We start from the raw sequence: 17,609 nt of genomic DNA, 5'->3' as shown, positions 1-17,609 counted from the left end.
GCCTGATCTTCTTTTTCTTGCAGCAACTCTAAATGTAACTTTAGACCTTCGTCGTTGAAATTAGGGTTGAATGTGTCTACTCGAAAACTTCCTGATCCGACCTCGGCAGGAATGACAGTCTCGGTTCCGTAGGCTAAAGCGAACGGAGTCTCCTTGGTTGGAGTCCTTCTGGTTGTGCGGTATGCCCATAGAACTTTGGGAAGATTTTCTGACCATTCACCCTTATGCTAGCCGAGCTTTTTCTTTAGAATCTTGAATATGGTTTTGTTCGTTGCTTCTACCTGGCCATTTGCTTGAGGATGTCCCAGAGATGAGAAGTATTGCCGAACATGAAGTCTGGTACACCAACTCCGAAAGGACTCACAGTCAAACTGTTTACCATTGTCAGTGACAAATGCGTGAGGAATCCCATATCGACAAATGACACTTCTCCAAAGAAATTTCTCGATGTTCTTAGCGGTAATATTCACCAGAGTTTCGGCCTCTGCCCATTTGGTGAAATAGTCTACAGCGACCACCACGAACCGAACTCCTCCTTTCCCTGTAGGTAGCGGCCCTACTATATCTACCCCCCATTGTGAAAACGGCCATGGTGATGAAACCGAGCTCAGTTCTTCTGGGGGTTGTTTTATAGCATTGGCGAAACGCTGACAGCTATCACAAGTTTTGACAATATTTATGGAGTCCTGGTTCATGCTTGGCCAAAGGAATCCTGCTCTTACTGCTTTGTGAGCCAAGATGCGGGGTCCCGAGTGACTGCCACAGATTCTTTCATGAATCTCTCGAAGAACATAATTACCCTCTTCCTTTGAAACACATTTAAGGAGTGGTAACATGAAGCCTCGCTTGAAAAAAGCTCCGTTGACCAGTGTGAATCGAGCAGCCTTTTGTTTCAACCATACAGCCTTTTTCCTCTCCCCTGGCAAAATTCCTCTCTCAAGAAAACCAACAATTTCTTTAGCCCAAGCAGGCACAACCTCGATGGTTAGAATAAAAACCTTCTCGGCGATAGAAGGCTGTTGCTGAACTTGTATTACCTGTTCAGATTCTCCTACCTCAGACTCGGTCGAAGAGCCTAAACAGGCCAAATGGTCGGCCTTCTCATTCTCTTCCCTTGGGATTTTAACAATGCAAAACTTCTTAAAAAATTTCAGCATACCCTGAATTTTGGACAGGTAGAGTTTCATATTTGTGCCTTTAGCCTCAAACTCGCCGCGAATATGGCCGACTATAACTTGTGAATCACTCCGAACTTCCACCAATTCTGCTTCTAGCTCTTGAGCCAAACCGAGCCCAGCTATTACAGCTTCATACTCAGCTTCATTGTTGGTAGTTTTGAATTCCAACCTCAATGGGCTCTTCAACTCTCTTCCATCCGGTGTAATTATCACGACCCTGGCTCCACCGTTTCTTTTGGTAGACGAACCATCCATATAAATTACCCATGTGCTTTCTTTCAGCCAATCTTCTTGGTCCTGAATGTTGGTGAATTCTACCACAAAGTCCGCTAAGGCTTGGCCTTTAATAGCATTACGTGGGACAAAGTGAATGTCGAATTCACTAATTTCGATTGCCCAGTTGACCAGCCGACCAGACAAATCTAGTTTCCGAAGCACTTTCTTCAAGGGATACTCGGTTAAGACATTGATTGTATGAGCTTGGAAGTACAGTCGGAGCTTCCTAGAGGCAATTACTAAGGAGAAAGCGAGTTTCTCCATTTGTACGTATCTTTCCTCAGCGCCATGCAGCGCTCGGCTGATGAAGTAGACTGTCTTTTGAACTCCTTCTTCCTCCCGGATCATGGCCGCACTGGCAGCAGTCGGTGATACCGCCAAGTATAGATACAATGTTTCACCAGGGACTGCTCGACTGAGGAGAGGTGGACTAACCAGATACCTTTTAAGCTGTTCGAATGCCTGTTCGCACTCTTCAAACCATTCGAAAGCCTTGCGTAAAATCTTAAAAAATGGAAGGCACTTATCTGTTGACCGAGAGATGAACCTATTCAAGGCTGCGATTCTTCCTGTCAACTGCTGTACCTGCTTCACATTCTTTGGAGATTGCATATCCAATACCGCCTGGATCTTCTCTGGATTAGCTTCAATCCCTCGGCTAGACACCATATAATCGAGGAACTTCCCAGATGAAACTCCGAATGCACACTTTGTAGGGTTCAACTTCATGTTAAAACGTTCCAATGTTTTGAACACCTCATGCAAGTCGGTAACATGGTCCATTTGCAGGTTGCTTTTGACCAGCATGTCATCAACATAAACCTCCATATTCTTCCCAATCTGTTCCTGAAACATTCGGTTTACTAGCTTTGGTAAGTTGCACCGGCATTCTTTAGACTGAATGGCATGACCTTGTAGCAATACAAGCCTCGGTCGCTAATGAAGGTTGTCTTCTCTTAATCAGATGGATGCATGAAAATCTGATTATAGCCCGAAAAGGCGTCCATGAAGCTCAGCAATTCATACCCTACTGTTGCATCAACTAAGAAGCTAATATGGGGTAATGGAAAGCTGTCCTTCGAGCAAGCTTTGTTGAGATCGGTAAAATCTACACACATCCTCCACTTCCCAGATGACTTCTTGACCATTACTACGTTGGATAGCCAATCAGGGTAATGAGCCTCTTCGATGAACTGCGCCTTCAGTAGTTTGCCCACTTCCTTGGCTATCGCCATGTTTCTGTCGGGGGCAAACTTCCTTCGCTTCTGCTTTACTGGTTTGACTTTTGGATTAATGTTCAAGTGATGAACAATATCCTTGGGGTCAATCCCAGGCATGTCTTCAGGAGACCATGCAAAAACTTCGAGGTTCTGTTGGAGAAACTGAACAAGGGCTTCTTTAATTCCAGGAGCCAGCTGCGAACCAATCTTGACAACCTTTCTTTCAGCTATAGGTATATCGATTAATGGCTCGGCTGGCTCCTTCCTCAACTGCATCTTCCGCTCATCAGCCAAACTACCAATTGTTAATAATGCTGACTCAGGGCACTTCTTCAAAGATGTGTTGTAACACCTTCTAGCGATAACTTGGTCTCCCCTAACCTCTCCAACCCCTTCCATGGTCGGAAACTTCATTTTCAAATGATAGGTCGAAGTGACTACCCTCAGTTGATTCAAAGCCGGGCGACCAATAATCATATTGTAAGCTGAAGGTCGGTCAATGACCAAAAAATCCACCATGATAGTAGATTGTCTAGGAGCGGTTCCTGCTGTAACCGGAAGAGAAATCAACCCAATGGGTTGGACATGCTCGCCCGCAAATCCTATCAATGGCGACAAGAATGGTTTCAATTTCTCTCGGCTAATGCCCAATTGTTGAACAACCGTCCAGTAAATGATATCAGCCGAGCTTCCATTATCTACCAAGACTCGGTGAATGGCGTGGTTAGCCACCGTCAGAATTATCATCAACGCATCATCATGTGGCATCGAGACCTCTTTCGCATCTTCCTCCGAGAATGTTAGTACACTCGGTTCCTTGTTCTGAATCTTGGAGGGTTTTTCCAGTGCGAAAATTTCCTCCATTCTAGCTTGCTTGGCGTAAGCCTTCCTTGCCGAGCTTGATTCTCCTCCGCCAGCCAGACCTCCTGAGATAGTGTGAATTTCGCCAATAATAGCTTGGTTCTGAGGATTTTGCTGTTGATTTTGCGTAATCCTCGGCCCATCTAGCCTTTGCCTCTGGTTACGCGATCGGTCATTACCCTGACCCGAGTGCTGTCCCTATATATCCTGAACATTCTTTCCTTTGCTATTTTCCTCAGCCAAGAAATTCAATAACTTCCCATTTCTTAGAAATTTTTCGATCTCAAACCGAAGACTGATACAATCCTCGGTCTGATGCCCATGATCGTTATAATACTCGCAAAACTTCTGAGTACTGCGGTGCTGGGGAGGAGACTTCATCCTTCCTGGCCATCGAAAACTTGGATCCTTCTTAACTTCCATGAACACCCTATAAACAGTTGTATTCAAGGGCGTCCATCCCACATATTGTTGATGCTAGACTGGATGAGGTAAAAGACCGACCTTCTTATCCTGAACTTTAAGACTTTGACCGTCTTTTTTCTTCTTCTCGAGTATAACTCTCGGTTTTGTCATAACAGGATCAGCAGCAAACTTGCTCTCGGCAGCTTTAGATTTCAGCAATGCCGAGATAGTTTCTTCTTGGTTGATGAACTCCTCGGCTTTGCTGTTGAACTGTCGCAAAGTTCCTGTTTTTGGCCTTTTTGACAACTCGGCCATCAGAGGTTCTTGGGTTTGTATACCACGCATCAATGCTGAGAGGATGGTTTGCTCGTCAGTACTCTCTACTGTCAGCTTTTCCCGATTAAACCGCGACAAATATTCCTTCAAGGATTCGTCTTTTCCCTGCATGAGAGATAATAGATATGCCGGGTTCTTCTTTCTTCTTCTAGTGGCAAGGAACTGACCCAGGAACTGTTGCCCGAGGTAATCAAAGCCATAAACCGATTTTAGGTTTCAAACTTCCGAACCATTCCTTTGAGACTCCCCTTAAAGTTAAAGGGAAGGCTCGACAAGCGATTTCATCAGGAGTTTCATGAAGGATGATATGAGCTCGAAAACTCTCCATATGGTCGGAAGGATCTCCACTTCCATCATATTCACCAACTCGAGGAACCTTAAAATTACCAGGCATGGGGAATCTCATTACTCGGTCGGTAAAAGGTAAGTTGGTGTATTGCATTAGATCTTCAGTAGCAGAGTAATTTTCCCCATTCTCAATTAAGAAAGCCATCTTTTCAAACTTCTACTGGAGATTTTTTACATCTTTGTGTACAGCAGTCTCTGCAGGTTTATCAAGATACGACCGAACATGACGGGAATGGTTACACCGAGAGTTACCGTGGTGGGTTTTGGCATGGCTGGACTCACCATGGCGTGACCTGCCACCCGATTGTGAATTTTTGGTAAGCTCTTGTCGGCTAGTGTTTGCTTTAGGCCGGACAGTGCCTTGTATTGAGCTTTCAGTGTCTAGTTGGGTTGACTGTCGTCGGGCTGATGGTGGTTGATTCCTGTGGGACTCTTCTCGTCTTCTCTTCTGTGCCGAGTCTTCTCTAGGAGGTAGCCTAGAGACGATCTCTTCATTCTGCTTCCTCATAGCCTCAACAGACTTGGCTATTTGTTTCATAAAATTCACCATGACAGCTGTTTGGGGATTTGGATCATGTGAGGTTCCGGGTATATCTGTTTGGATGTTTGGAATGATATGAGGAGATGTGCCGGGGTGTGGAGGTGTGTTCACCATATCGGAATATATGAGGTTAATAAGAACCGACAAAATATCGATTCCCACAGACGGCGCCAAACTGTTGAAACAGTTTTCCGAATGATGACGTGGATAAGGGGTTAGCACAATGCTCTGATAACCGAGCGTTGATTTCGATAACCGAACGTTGATCTGAAAATAAGAGATGAGAAAAGGGGATCAAAGCTGCCGGCGTTGTCCGGCTGGTGGAAGCTCCGATGCCTAAGTTAGTCACAGTGTTTAAGGAAGAAATAAACTTGAAGATTATTGGATCAGAGAAAAGATAAGCAAAGTATATCATTTCAGAGGGTGAAAAGAAGTTACCGAAATTATGAGAGGGGACCCACCTTTTATAGGCATCAATTGTTCCTGTTCATCTAACATTGTGGACTCACCGAGTGCCCACGTGTTGATAGTATACTAACACAAGATATTTATTCCCAACATTCTAATATTTCTGAGGGTAATGCTCGGTACCTGCCTTAAGCTCGGTTGACCGAGCTTGATGGCCGAGTATCAATAACCCAATCAAACAAGGCTGCTTTACCGAATATGAGTTTGTTTTAAATAATAAAAATGACCGAGTATGAGGGATGGGCCGATAGGTCAGAATTGGGCCCAAGTAAGTCGAAATTTGATCCAACACAGTCCAATCAGTAGGGGACTCTTCCGTGCGATTTTTTGCCCACCAAAAATTGTGCAAGTACTCACAATAATATCTTCCCACAATCCACCAATAAAAAAGAGACAAAGGGGAAAAGTTGTGTACGTACTTGAAGGAAGCAAGAATGGGATCTTGAGGTTGCAATTGGGAGAGTTGACAAAGAGGAAAATGAATGCATTCAACCCAATGGATATTTTGGGGACCTGTCAATAAGGCCGCACCAGAAGGGGTGATACAAGTGGTGCCCCAAAGGTACGACAAAGGGCTGCAAAATATCTCCTTTTTGCATTCAAAGGAAAGAGAGAAAAGCTCTTCGGCATGCTCATGATGTTTCCTCTAAAGAGTCGAGGGAACTCCATGGTTCACCAAATGAAAAATTCCCCAATCCCTACATGCCCCCCCAAGCTTCTCAGGGCTCAGGCAATGGAGATCTATGACAGGTATAGTAAGCTCCGCTTCTCCAACCGGCTCCATGACTTTCCGATGAGTACTACTCTGGTTGTTCAGCTGCCGGAACATGGGAGGGTAGGTCTCCAGCTCCAAGTTCATTGCAACTTCAGATTCAGACATATTTTGCAGTGCTGCAGCAGAGAGTACTACACTGATCCTACAAAGGCATATATAATAGGGTTATTTTTTAGTACCTCGATTTGCACTTTTTTATTTTTTATTTTTTAGGTTTTGAAAACAGTAAAAAGTGGTACTTGACCTACGGAAAACGAAAAAATCGATATCTCTGTTAGTTTAACGATCTGCTATGTGTCACTCCCAAAATATGCCACGTATCCTAAAAAAATAAAAATAAAATAATAAAAATAATAAAAACTAAACCTAAAAAAAAAAAATTAAAAATTAAAAATTGCATGGGGTGGCCAGCCACCCCTATTGTGGCCAATAGGGGTGGCCGGCCACCCCCATTTTGGCCAATAGGGGTGGCCGGTCACCCCCATTTTGGCCATTGATGGTGGCTGAGCCACCCCCAAGGCCGGTTTACTTCATAAACAACTCCTCTCCTGCCCTACTTCATCAATTTTCCCTCATTTTTTCTTTTTGACCAAACACTCGCTCAACTCTCACCAATGGCTTGCTCAAGCTCTGCTTTGAAGACCATGTCTTACACTGCCAAACTGGCCAATCTAACAAGATCGCATCCAGCTTCTACACCCACTTGCACACTCCTGCCTTCCAAGCTCTCAAACCCATCTCCCACCGGAAGCCTCAAACGCCACTCGACGCCGCCACAAAGCTTCAGGTTTTCACTACCTAAAAGGTCATTCATTTGCAAAAGCCAGGCCGACCCATCAAGCTCTACAAGACCCAATAATTATTTCTCACTTACCCACTAATTTTTATACCACAAATTAGAGTTTTTGGTTGGATTTTTCTCAATTTGACCATTTCGATTTTTCTCTATTCTTCGTTGCAGCCAAAGTTCATGAACTGTTCGTGTGTGAGATCAACAAGCGTGAGCATGGAAGCCCTACCTACCTTCGGTTGAGCAAGAAATCTATCAATTCCCTTGGCGATCTCGTCCAAGTAACAAAGTAATTTTCTGACGCTCTGTTTCAAAACCTTTTTTTTTTTTTTTCCTGTTTCACAGAGAAATTCCACGATTTGTATGCTTAAATCTATCCATGAAAGAAGATTATGCCTTTTTCTACTTTCTTCGGCCACCCCCTTCTTGGCCCTTGGGGGTGGTTCGGCCACCCCCAGACTGGCCTTGGGGTGGCAAAATGGGGGTGGCCACCACCCCCATTGGCCAAGATGGGGTGGTCGGCCACCCCATGCAATTTTTATTTATTTATTTTTTTAAGGTTTAGTTATTTATTTATTTTTAATTTTTAGGACATGTGGCATATTTTGAGAGTGACACATGGCAGATCGTTAATTTTCTCTCTCAGAAACTAATGAAGGTATCGATTTTGTCTTTTCCCATAGGTCAGGTACAATTTTTGACTGTTTTGGAAACTTAGGGGGGAAAAAACTAAAAAAGTGCAAACCGAGATACGAAAAAAGTACTTAACCCTATATAATATTACAACATATAAAAATAAAAAGAAGATGTTCATTTGTGGGGAAAAAAAAAAACTGGTTTTATTATTATTACCAAGTCTTCTTCCACTAAGTCAATTAATATCAAAGCATGCTTTATTCTAATCATGGCCAATTAGAGCAATAGTGACGACTTTCTCCAACAACGTTGTTTGTAGGGAATGAGCTCTTTCGTGAGCCGAATTCATGGGGTATCCAAGTCAGGGTTATCTGGATTTAATATCCAACTTGTATAACTATAAGAACTTCTATAAAGATGCCATTCGTGAGAGAGATATTGTTTCGAGAGCCCACTACTAGCAATACATCAAGCAATCAGAGGCTCCTTGGAGAGATGAATTACTAGAGTTCTAGTAGACGATACAATGGGAGATGTGCCAATTGTGGGGGGACGTTAGAACGTATGCAGATGGGTCTCTTTTGGAATCACAGGGACAATGATGCCAAAGAGGACGATAGGATCCGAGTGAAACCCGGTCAATTTTCTTATGTTGGCAGGTTCCTTGACAATGACGTAAGTCGTATTCGACTTGTCTGTAACCATATTTATGAATCTCCAAATAGGCACTCCGCTTATGAAGAGAATATTAATTATAATGAAAATGATGTAGAGGCTGTTAATTTGGTTGAAAAAGTAGAGTTGTGTTGTTACCGTGCACAACAATGATGAATAATATAGAATCGAAAAGAGAAAGATCAAGAGAGAGTCGAGACATAGATTTACGTGGTTCAGCAATATGTCTACGTCCACATGAGAGTGTGGCTATATTTTAGTATTCAATGATTTAGGGTTACAACATAACATATTTATAGGAAAATCCTAATTTTAAGTATTTTGGAAAACCCTAAAATATCCCCCACAACTTATTTGTCTCTAGGCTCATATAAACTAATTACACCTAATGGGCTAGTAGTAGAATATGAGCCACTTGTTCAAACAATCTTCACCTTGGTGAGTATTCACCCCTTTGAAGATAATCAAGTATTGGGCCTCCACCTGGAACTAATAGGTTTGGGAATGCCGCCTCCTCTCCTCTCCTTTCTAACACCTAGAGACATTTGTCAAGTCCATGCAATGCTTGAACTTGTCTGCGGTAACATGCTTCGTCAAAATGTTCACTACATTCTCAGAAGTGTAAATCTTTTCAAGTAACAATTCACCTATAGCAACCAATTCTCTGATCTTGTGAAACTTCACATCAATGTGCTTGGTTCTCGCATGATACACCTAGTTCTTTGCCATGTAAATGGCACTCTAACTCTAACAATACAATAGAACTCCACTTTGCTGAATACCCAGCTCCCTGACTAACCCTGTAAGCCACAAAGCTTTCTTTGCAGCCTCAGTCTCTGCCATGTACTATGCCTCAGTCGTGGACATCGCAACCATGGACTAGATCATAGACCTCCAACATGTGGGTCCTCCTGCAAGAATGAAAACATAACCCGTGGTTGACCTCCTGTCATCCAAATCCGTTGCATAATCTACATCCACATATCCCACAACTGACAATTCACTCTTATGTTTGACAAAAGTGATGTTGTAGTGTTTAATACCTTTCAAATATCTAAAAATTCATTTAACTGCATCCCAATGCTATCTTTCCGGATTTGCCATGTACTTGCTCAATACACTAACTGCATGAGCCAAATCTGGCCTAGTACATATCATAGCATACATCAAACACCCCACTGCATGGGCATAGAGGATGTTAGACATGCCTTCAGTTTCTTCAACTGTCTTTGGACACAGTGAAGTAGACAAATGGAAGTGATTCGCCAAATGTGTACTCACTGATTTTGCATTCTCCATGCTAAACCTCTCAAATACCTTCTTTACATAGCCGGCCTGAGATAGCCACAATTTCTTGGCATCCCTGTCCCTGGGAATCTCCATCACAAGAATCTTCTTCGTTACACACAAATCCTTCATGTCAAATTCTCTTCTCAACAAAACCTTCAGTTTGTTGATCTCTACTATGCTCTTAGCTACAATAAGCATATCATCCACATACAATAACAGAAAAATAAATGAGCCATCATCAAGGCTCCTCACATACATACAACAGTCATATTCACATCTCTTGTAGCCAATTCTGATCATGTAGGAGTCAAATCGTTTATACCATTGCCTTAGACACTACTTTAGCCCATGAAGTGATTTCTTCAATTTACAGACCAAGTGCTCCTGTCCAGGTTGACTAAACCCTTCTAGCTGCTCCATGTAAATCTGCTCCTCCAAATCACCATGGAGAAAAGTTGTCTTCACATCCATTTGCTCCAATGCCAAGTCATAATGAGCTACCAACGACAATACCGCTCTGATGGAAGTATGTCTGACCACTGGAGAAAATATTTCCTCACAATCAACACCTTTCTACTACGAATAACTTTTTGCTACTAGGTGAGCTTTAAACTTTTCTCCCCCTTTTTTCTGATATTGCTTCCTCTTTCTTGAACACTCATTTGCACCCTATTGCCTTCTTCCTCTTTAGAAGGTCCACCAAATCTCACGTCTGGTTTTTATGCAAAGACTCCACCTCTTCCGCCATAGCACCCACCCATCTGCTTTTCTCTTTGCTACTGACAGCCTCTTGAAAAGTAGTAGGATCTCCGCTGCTGATGACAAGAGCATAAGAAACCATGTCTTCAAAACCGTACCTGGTTGGTGGCCTGATGGTACGTCTAGGCTTGTTTGTGGCTATAGTGTTATGCTCCTTAACTTCTGAAGTAGAGGTTTCTGTACCCTGAGAAGTGTTATCATGCACAAGAGTCTCTAACTCCACCTGCACCACCTATTTATCACTGGTACTACTTTCCGGCACCTACTGCTTTTTACCTTGAGTACTCGTCAACATGAAATTTTCATCAAATATTACGTCTCTACTGATCACTGCCTTGTTTGCCTTCGGATTCCAAAACTTGTAACCCTTAACCTCTTTTCCATGAGAAAGACACACTGTCTAGACTTTAGATCAAGTTTCGATCGTTTTTCACTAGGTATGTGCACATAGGCTGGACAATCAAATACTCTCAAACTAAAGTAATCTACCTCATTACCTGTCCACATCTCCTCTATAACTTTTCCATCTAGTGTTACCCTCGGTGACCAATTGATCAAGTAGCATGTCATATTCACTGCATCTGCCCAGAAAATCTTTGCAAGTCCAGCATTTAACCTGAGACATCGTGCTCTCTACAATAGACCTGTTCATCCTTTCCGCTACACCATTTTGCTTTGGTGTCTTGTGTATTGTGAAATGTCTCTTTATATCATGCTACTCATAGAAATCCCTGAACTTGTCATTTGAGTACTCAATGCCATTATCTGTCCTGATGCACTTAACCTTTTCCCCGGTCCAGTTCTCCACCTCTGCTTTCCACAACTTGAACTTGGTAAACGTTTATGATTTGTGCCGCATGAAGTACACCCAAACCTTTCTAGAGAGATCATCAATAAAGATCATGAAATACATATGTCCTCCATGTGATGTTGTCCTCACTGGTCCCCAAACATCAGAATGAACATAGTTCAGAATAACATCTGTCTTATGTGTGGCTATCTTAAATTGTACCCTATTCTGCTTCCCTAGAACACAGAACTTACAGAAATCGAGCTTGCACGTTTTAACACCCTTTAACAAATTTCTCTTATGAAGCTTCAACATAACCCACTCACTCATGACCCAACCACATATGCCAGTACAATCGGACTCAGACTCCATATAGGCGATTCCACCTACAATTGTACTTCCCAACAGTTTATAAATATTCTTTGTACTTTTCTGCCCTCTCATCACTACCATCACACCCTTAATCACCTTCAGACTTATAACCATAACCATTTGAGTCTAAGGTACCCAATGAAATCAGATTCTTTTCTACATCTGGTACATGTCTAACATCACATAATGCTAACCATACCATCAAACATCTTAATCTTGATATTACCTACGCCATTAATATTACAATGTGCACCATTACCCATAGTAACTACACTAAAATTAACTGGCTTGTAGGTGTCAAACCAATCTCTGTTGGACATCACGTGAAACGAACATGCTGAGTCCAGAATCCAAGAATCCACAAGATGCTCTGAATTTGATGCAACAGAAAGCATATCACCATTAGCATCATCTGAATTTTCTTCTACTACGTTCACAAAACTTGAGGAACCTTCATTCTCGTCGTCCTTGTTCTTCTTCAGGCCTAGACAGTCCCGCTTTATGTGCTCTTTCTTTCCACACTTATAGCAATTGGTGTCCTTTCTCTTTCTGGACTTTGACCTAGAATTCTTGTCATTTGAACCACCCTTATTGCTGCTTCTTCCATACTCCTGGTTACTCTTTACAACTAGCCATTCTCCTTGAGAACTTTCATCACTGATTTTCTTCCTCTAATGAAAAGCCAATAGAGCTCCTGTAACATCCTCTGACTCCAAGGACTCTTTCCCCCATGTCAGAGTTGTAACCAAATTCTCATACGTAGGATAAGTTGAGTGAATTCAATAGCATCAACGCCTTGTCTTCGTCTTCAAACTTAACATCAACCCTCTTCAAATCGCCGATTACCTGATTGGACATGTTGATGTGTTGGCTCAGGTCTGAGCCTTTTGCCATCTTCAAGCCATACAACCGTTGCTTTAGATAAAGCTTGTTCGTCAATGACTTTGACATATATCGACTTTCCAGTTTCAACCAAACTACTGCCGGAGATTCTTCATCCATGACATGATACATCACGTCATGCCCTAGACAAAGTCGAATAGTAGCCATCGCTTTAGCCTCAAGTTTCTTCCAATCTATGTACCTTCTGGTTTTGTCCCATATAACGCCTTCACTATCCCTTGTTGCACCAACAAATCCTTGACACGTCTCTGCCATAACCTGAAATTACTAGTTCCGTCGAACTTCATCACGTCGAATTTCGTAGAAGATGTGCCAATCCCAGCCATCGCAGAACTAGGCTTTGATACAAATTGTTGTTACCGTGCACAATAATGATGAATAATATGGAATCGAATAAAGAAAGATCAAGAAATAGTCGAGACACAGATTTACATGGTTCAGCAATGTACCTATGTCCACAGGAGAGTGCGGCTATATTTTACTATTCAATGATTTATGGTTACAACATAACATATTTATAGGAAAACCCTAATTGTAAGTATTTTGGAAAATCCCAAAATACTCCCAACAACTTATTTGTCCCCAAGTCAACATAAGCTAATTATACCAAATGGGCCAGTAGTAGAATATGAGCAACTTGTTTCAAGAAGTTGCCATCAAAACCAAAAATCCAAAATTCTCACTTCCGGTAAACCCTATTGAATCTAGTAAATTCATTAACCCTCCCACTCATAAGAAACTCAACCTAGTGATTACTTAGGGTACTACAAACCCATTGGATAGATTCGGCTTGGAACCAGCTTGGTCGGGTTGGTGGATTGGATCTCCATATTCATATGAGCATGTGGCAGTCACGTGAGATGTGTGGTAGAGACGCGCCGAAACTACTTATGGCGCATGAGAGCGCGTGGAGGGGAACTACTGGCTCATGGACCCATCCTCGGTGCATTCAATAAGATAAAAATACCCTATATATAAATTTATATATATATAAATTTTTTTAAAATGAAAAATTTTGACGATTTTTTTTTTAAAAAAAAAAACGGAAATTTTTTTTGTTTTTAGAAAATGAAACTTTTTATTTTCTTAAACGAAAACTGTTAATTTTTTTTAAAATGGAAATTGAAAGGTATTGCCGTTAAAAATTAACGGTTAAATCTGATGAAGAGGTTCCAATTAACTGCAATTGAAAGTTCAGTTGTTCAAATTGAGAGATTTTGAAGTTTGAGGAACTTTTCAAATCGCGTGGTAATTCAGGGATCTAAAGTGAAGTTACTCCAAAAAGTTATAAAACAATTTTTTTTTCTTATAAAAATGATTTTTTTTTTTTTTTTTAATTTTAAATTGGCCACCCTTTGATTTTTTTTTTTTTTTTTTTTTTTTTTTTTTTTTTTAGGTTTTTTCTAGAAATTATAGTATTTTTATTTTTATTTTACTAAGGATAGTTTTGTCATTGGGAGAAACATTGACAATTTTTTGTGGTTTGGGGGGACATTATCAGAATTGAAAGTTTAGAAAGAACATTGTCAATTGAATGATAGTTTAAGGGGGTATGTGAACTTTCCCCTTAAATTTAATAAATTTAGTGACCAATATATTATTACGTCATTTCAAATTTTATACTTAATGCCTCAATGTAGACCGAGTACCCTGAAATTAACGTACGAAGGTTGACCTTTTTTTTTTTTTTTTTTGTACTCTGCATTTTTCACTTATGCAAGTAAAGTGAAATTACAAAAACTTAGATTATAGACTTTGACTCTTAATTTCTTGCAAAATTAATTTCAAAGAAAAAAAAAAAAAAAAAACCTCCAATAATCTACACACCTCTAATAACTCTTTAATTTATTTCATTATAAGCAAATTCAAGATAAGCTACACACACTAATATCACCACAACCTCTATTCGTGACACTAAAAAAAAAGGAAAAATAATATAGTAATGTTATTTAGTAAACTATTATACAAGTTACATACAATTGGGATGACATGATAGTGAAAACTAAAACTTCATTTTTTTTTCTTTTACAGGCATATATCTAAGTATGACAGTCATATATCAGTCTACTAAATAGCAGCATCAATCGAAAAGAAGAAAACCCAAAACAAGACAAATCATACCAGAGCCCCATCATGGTGAAGTGGCCTAGGTAAGCTCGAACCTTTCAAGCCCAACCTTAAACCCATGGGCCTTGATGTCTTGATGTACTTGTGCTTGGAAATCACCATAAGTAAACGGCTTGTACTTGGAGCTCCGAATCACGCTACCTTCTTCTGGGAACACAAAGTAGCCGATAGAGATCCGGTCTCTATGTTTGTCTAACCTAACTCTGTGTTTCACACTCTTGTACTTGTCGTTGCTTATCGCCTAACAATATCAAAGAGTCATCAAACACACACAAAATACATATATTTTTTTGCATTTTGACGTCTATCTTGCGCGCATCTTTGTTAAGTTGGCATGCTCCATTCACTACATACCAACTCAGTGAAAATATACGGATGAACGCCAAAATGCAAATAAGTATTTCTCGAAGTGCCATTTATTCAAAACTACTATACCACTACCATACGAAGTAAAACGCACCTGCATCATATCTCCGAGGTTGACAATTAATTCGTCGGAAATGGGTTTAACTTGGAGCCATTGATTGTCTTTGAGGACTTCAAGGCCACCAACCTCGTACTGGTTCAATATGCTCAACACCGAGCTGTCTGTGTGCACGTCTATCCCCCATGCAGAGTTAGCCATTGAGCGTAATGGATAGCGGTAAACACGTAGAAATCCTGTAGATTCCCCCAGATGGGTCTCGGATTCTCCTGGATCCAGATTGAGCTCCATCGCCATTGTTTTAAATATGGTTCTACCAAGTCTACCCAGGTGCCTTCCATATTCTTCCACTAGCAGTCTTGTGATGATGAAGCATATATATATAATCCAAATTAGTTTTGCTTTGTATCTCCCAATAATATCTCTTTACAATCCACCAATAAAAAAAAAAAAAATACTATAATAACTTTTATAATGTCTTCGCACAAAACAAGACATTTGTGTCCTTCAATGAGAGAATAACACATCAGTCTGAAACAAGAAAAATAAATATTAGCAAAACACATGATCTAACTCTTCTTTCACTTTTTTGCCTAAAAAAAAAAAAAAAAACTCCCCAGCACAGCTACCAAAAAAGGCACACACAACCACCGCTCACGCCAGACACTGCCACTGACAAAGACAAAGACAATCCCAGTGAGAGAGATCCCGGCCAAGATCTTTGAGAATGACATAATTGTATTTTTATAAATTTTTGTGTGCACTTCGTCTTCGTCCTCTAGAGGATTGTAGAGCCCATTATTGTACATAGACCGCTAGGAGTGATCGGGGAGATCCCGACCATCAAAATCCAGAGATCCCAGCTTTCACAAAAATGAATAATTAATGGTCTTCAAAATCTAGAGATCCTGGCCTGGGCAGTGGATTTTTTGGATCCGAGCCTGGGTGGCAATGTCTAGCGTAGCTCTCTCTCTCTCTCTCTCTCACACTGGAATCGCCTCTATCATTCTCAGAGATCCCGGGCCCCCAGCTTGGGCGGCGGAGTCTGGCATGAGCGATGGCTGTGTTGAGAGGGTTTTTTTTTTTTTTGTCAAGGCTAAAAAGGGTAAAAGAAGGGTTAGATCGAGTGTTTTGCTAATATTTATTTTTCTTGTTTCAAATTGATGTGTCAATCTCTTGTGGAGGGCACAAATGTCATAATTTGTATTACGTATAGAAGTTAGAAAGAAAAGTCATGTACGTACGTACCCGAAAGAAGCAAGCATATGATCTTGAGGTTGCAATTGGGAGAGTTGACCAAGAGGAAAATGGATGCCTTCAACCCAATGGATATTTTGGGGACCAGTCAATATGGCCGCGCCAGAAGGGGAAGTAGCAATGGTGCCCCAAATGTACGACAAAGGGCTACAAAATATCTTCTTTTTGCATTCAAATGAAAGAGAGAAAAGCTCTTTTGCATGCTCATGAAGTTGCCTCAAAAGGGTCGAGGGAACTCCATGGTTCACCAAACGAAAAAGTCCCCAATCTCTACATGCACCCCCAAGCTCCTCAGGGCTCAGGCAATGGAGATCTATGACAGGTATAGTAAGCTCCGATTCTCTGACCGGCTCGATGACTTTCCAATGAGTACTACTCTGGTTGTTCTGCTGCCGGAACATGGGAGGGTAGGTCTCCAGCTCCAGGTTCATTGTAACTTCAGATTCAGACATGTTTTGCGGTACTGCAGTGAGTCCGACGATGCTACAAAGGCATAATGATATTACAACATATAACTATAAAAAGATGTTCATCTTCATTGTGAGGAGACCAGGACCACTTTAGGCTATATTACGACACATGTCCTCCCGGGCCCTCCTCACCGTTTTGGATTAGATCCATGGAACACAGCTCTCTGACAAGTGCCAAAACGTACAAGCTAAGTCGTCCTTGGATATATAGTTCCTGACAGGGCCGCCCATGGGCGATTGGCTAAACTTTTAAATGGGGCATTTTATTTTTTTTAATATTTATATGTTAATTAAATAATATTTATTTTAATATTATTATTATATTTAGAGTTTTTATTTTTATTAATTCTTACAAAAATAAACACAACAATAAAAAAATCAATTTTTTTTTTTTTTTTATGAATCCTTACCTCTTTGATACATCTGTTTCAAACAAAATCCACAAAAAAAATTGACAAAAACTCATACAAAACCCACAAGAAAAATCAAGTACAGAAATAAACATTACAATTTTTTTTTTTTAATGAATCTTTACCTCATTGATATATATGTTTCTCTCTCTCGCCTAGGCTCTCTGTCTATCTCTCACTCTCTTTTGCTTAATCTCTCTCCATCACGTTCTGTTTTGAGTGAAACTAAGGAAAGAGAAAAAAAGAATATAAGAGGAGAGGCTCTCGGCAGTAGAGAAGAAAAGAGAAAAAGAAAAAG

The 17,609-nt window shown here is 40.8% G+C and overlaps 4 protein-coding genes across 4 annotated transcripts; all 4 read right to left on the bottom strand.

Annotated features, from left to right (window-relative positions):
• Positions 1-227: 227 nt before the first annotated feature.
• Positions 228-2,309, bottom strand: LOC132189630 (uncharacterized). Its single transcript, XM_059604380.1, has one exon. The coding sequence runs from the start codon at positions 2,307-2,309 to the stop codon at positions 228-230; it is 2,082 nt and encodes a 693-aa protein (XP_059460363.1).
• A 101-nt stretch (positions 2,310-2,410) lies between these two features.
• LOC132189629 (uncharacterized) lies at positions 2,411-3,538 on the bottom strand. The gene has a single exon (XM_059604379.1). The coding sequence runs from the start codon at positions 3,536-3,538 to the stop codon at positions 2,411-2,413; it is 1,128 nt and encodes a 375-aa protein (XP_059460362.1).
• A 195-nt stretch (positions 3,539-3,733) lies between these two features.
• On the bottom strand, positions 3,734-4,769 carry LOC132189628 (uncharacterized). Its single transcript, XM_059604378.1, has 3 exons — positions 4,521-4,769; positions 4,040-4,438; positions 3,734-3,946 (listed from the first exon to the last, which is right to left on the bottom strand). Exons 1-3 carry the CDS (start codon positions 4,767-4,769, stop codon positions 3,734-3,736), a joined length of 861 nt encoding a protein of 286 aa, XP_059460361.1.
• Positions 4,770-14,544: 9,775 nt separating this feature from the next.
• LOC132190346 (gibberellin 2-beta-dioxygenase 6-like) lies at positions 14,545-17,051 on the bottom strand. The gene is made up of 3 exons (XM_059605313.1): positions 16,423-17,051; positions 15,211-15,532; positions 14,545-14,991 (listed from the first exon to the last, which is right to left on the bottom strand). Exons 1-3 carry the CDS (start codon positions 16,881-16,883, stop codon positions 14,770-14,772), a joined length of 1,005 nt encoding a protein of 334 aa, XP_059461296.1. The 5' UTR covers positions 16,884-17,051; the 3' UTR covers positions 14,545-14,769.
• Positions 17,052-17,609: the final 558 nt, after the last annotated feature.

The sequence above is a fragment of the Corylus avellana genome, chromosome ca8 (genome assembly GCF_901000735.1).
Source record: "Corylus avellana chromosome ca8, CavTom2PMs-1.0".
Classification (NCBI taxonomy): domain Eukaryota; kingdom Viridiplantae; phylum Streptophyta; class Magnoliopsida; order Fagales; family Betulaceae; genus Corylus; species Corylus avellana.
Note: the sequence above shows the minus strand (reverse complement) of the source record. Positions and strands in the feature narration are given on the sequence as shown.

Bases quoted from the DNA above. Each gene is read 5' to 3' on its own strand.
- LOC132189630 (XM_059604380.1), bottom strand. From the start codon at position 2,309: ATGTTTCAGGAACAGATTGGGAAGAATATGGAGGTTTATGTTGATGAC.
- LOC132189629 (XM_059604379.1), bottom strand. From the start codon at position 3,538: ATGGAGGAAATTTTCGCACTGGAAAAACCCTCCAAGATTCAGAACAAG.
- LOC132189628 (XM_059604378.1), bottom strand. From the start codon at position 4,769: ATGGCTTTCTTAATTGAGAATGGGGAAAATTACTCTGCTACTGAAGAT. The intron at 4,439-4,520 runs GTCTCAAAGGAA...TTCCTGGGTCAG, and splicing joins TCCCTTTAACTTTAAGGGGA to TTCCTTGCCACTAGAAGAAG. The intron at 3,947-4,039 runs GTCGGTCTTTTA...ATGGAAGTTAAG, and splicing joins TTAAAGTTCAGGATAAGAAG to AAGGATCCAAGTTTTCGATG.
- LOC132190346 (XM_059605313.1), bottom strand. From the start codon at position 16,883: ATGTCTGAATCTGAAGTTACAATGAACCTGGAGCTGGAGACCTACCCT. The intron at 15,533-16,422 runs GTACGTACGTAC...CATCATCACAAG, and splicing joins CATATGCTTGCTTCTTTCGG to ACTGCTAGTGGAAGAATATG. The intron at 14,992-15,210 runs GTGCGTTTTACT...TGATATTGTTAG, and splicing joins ACCTCGGAGATATGATGCAG to GCGATAAGCAACGACAAGTA.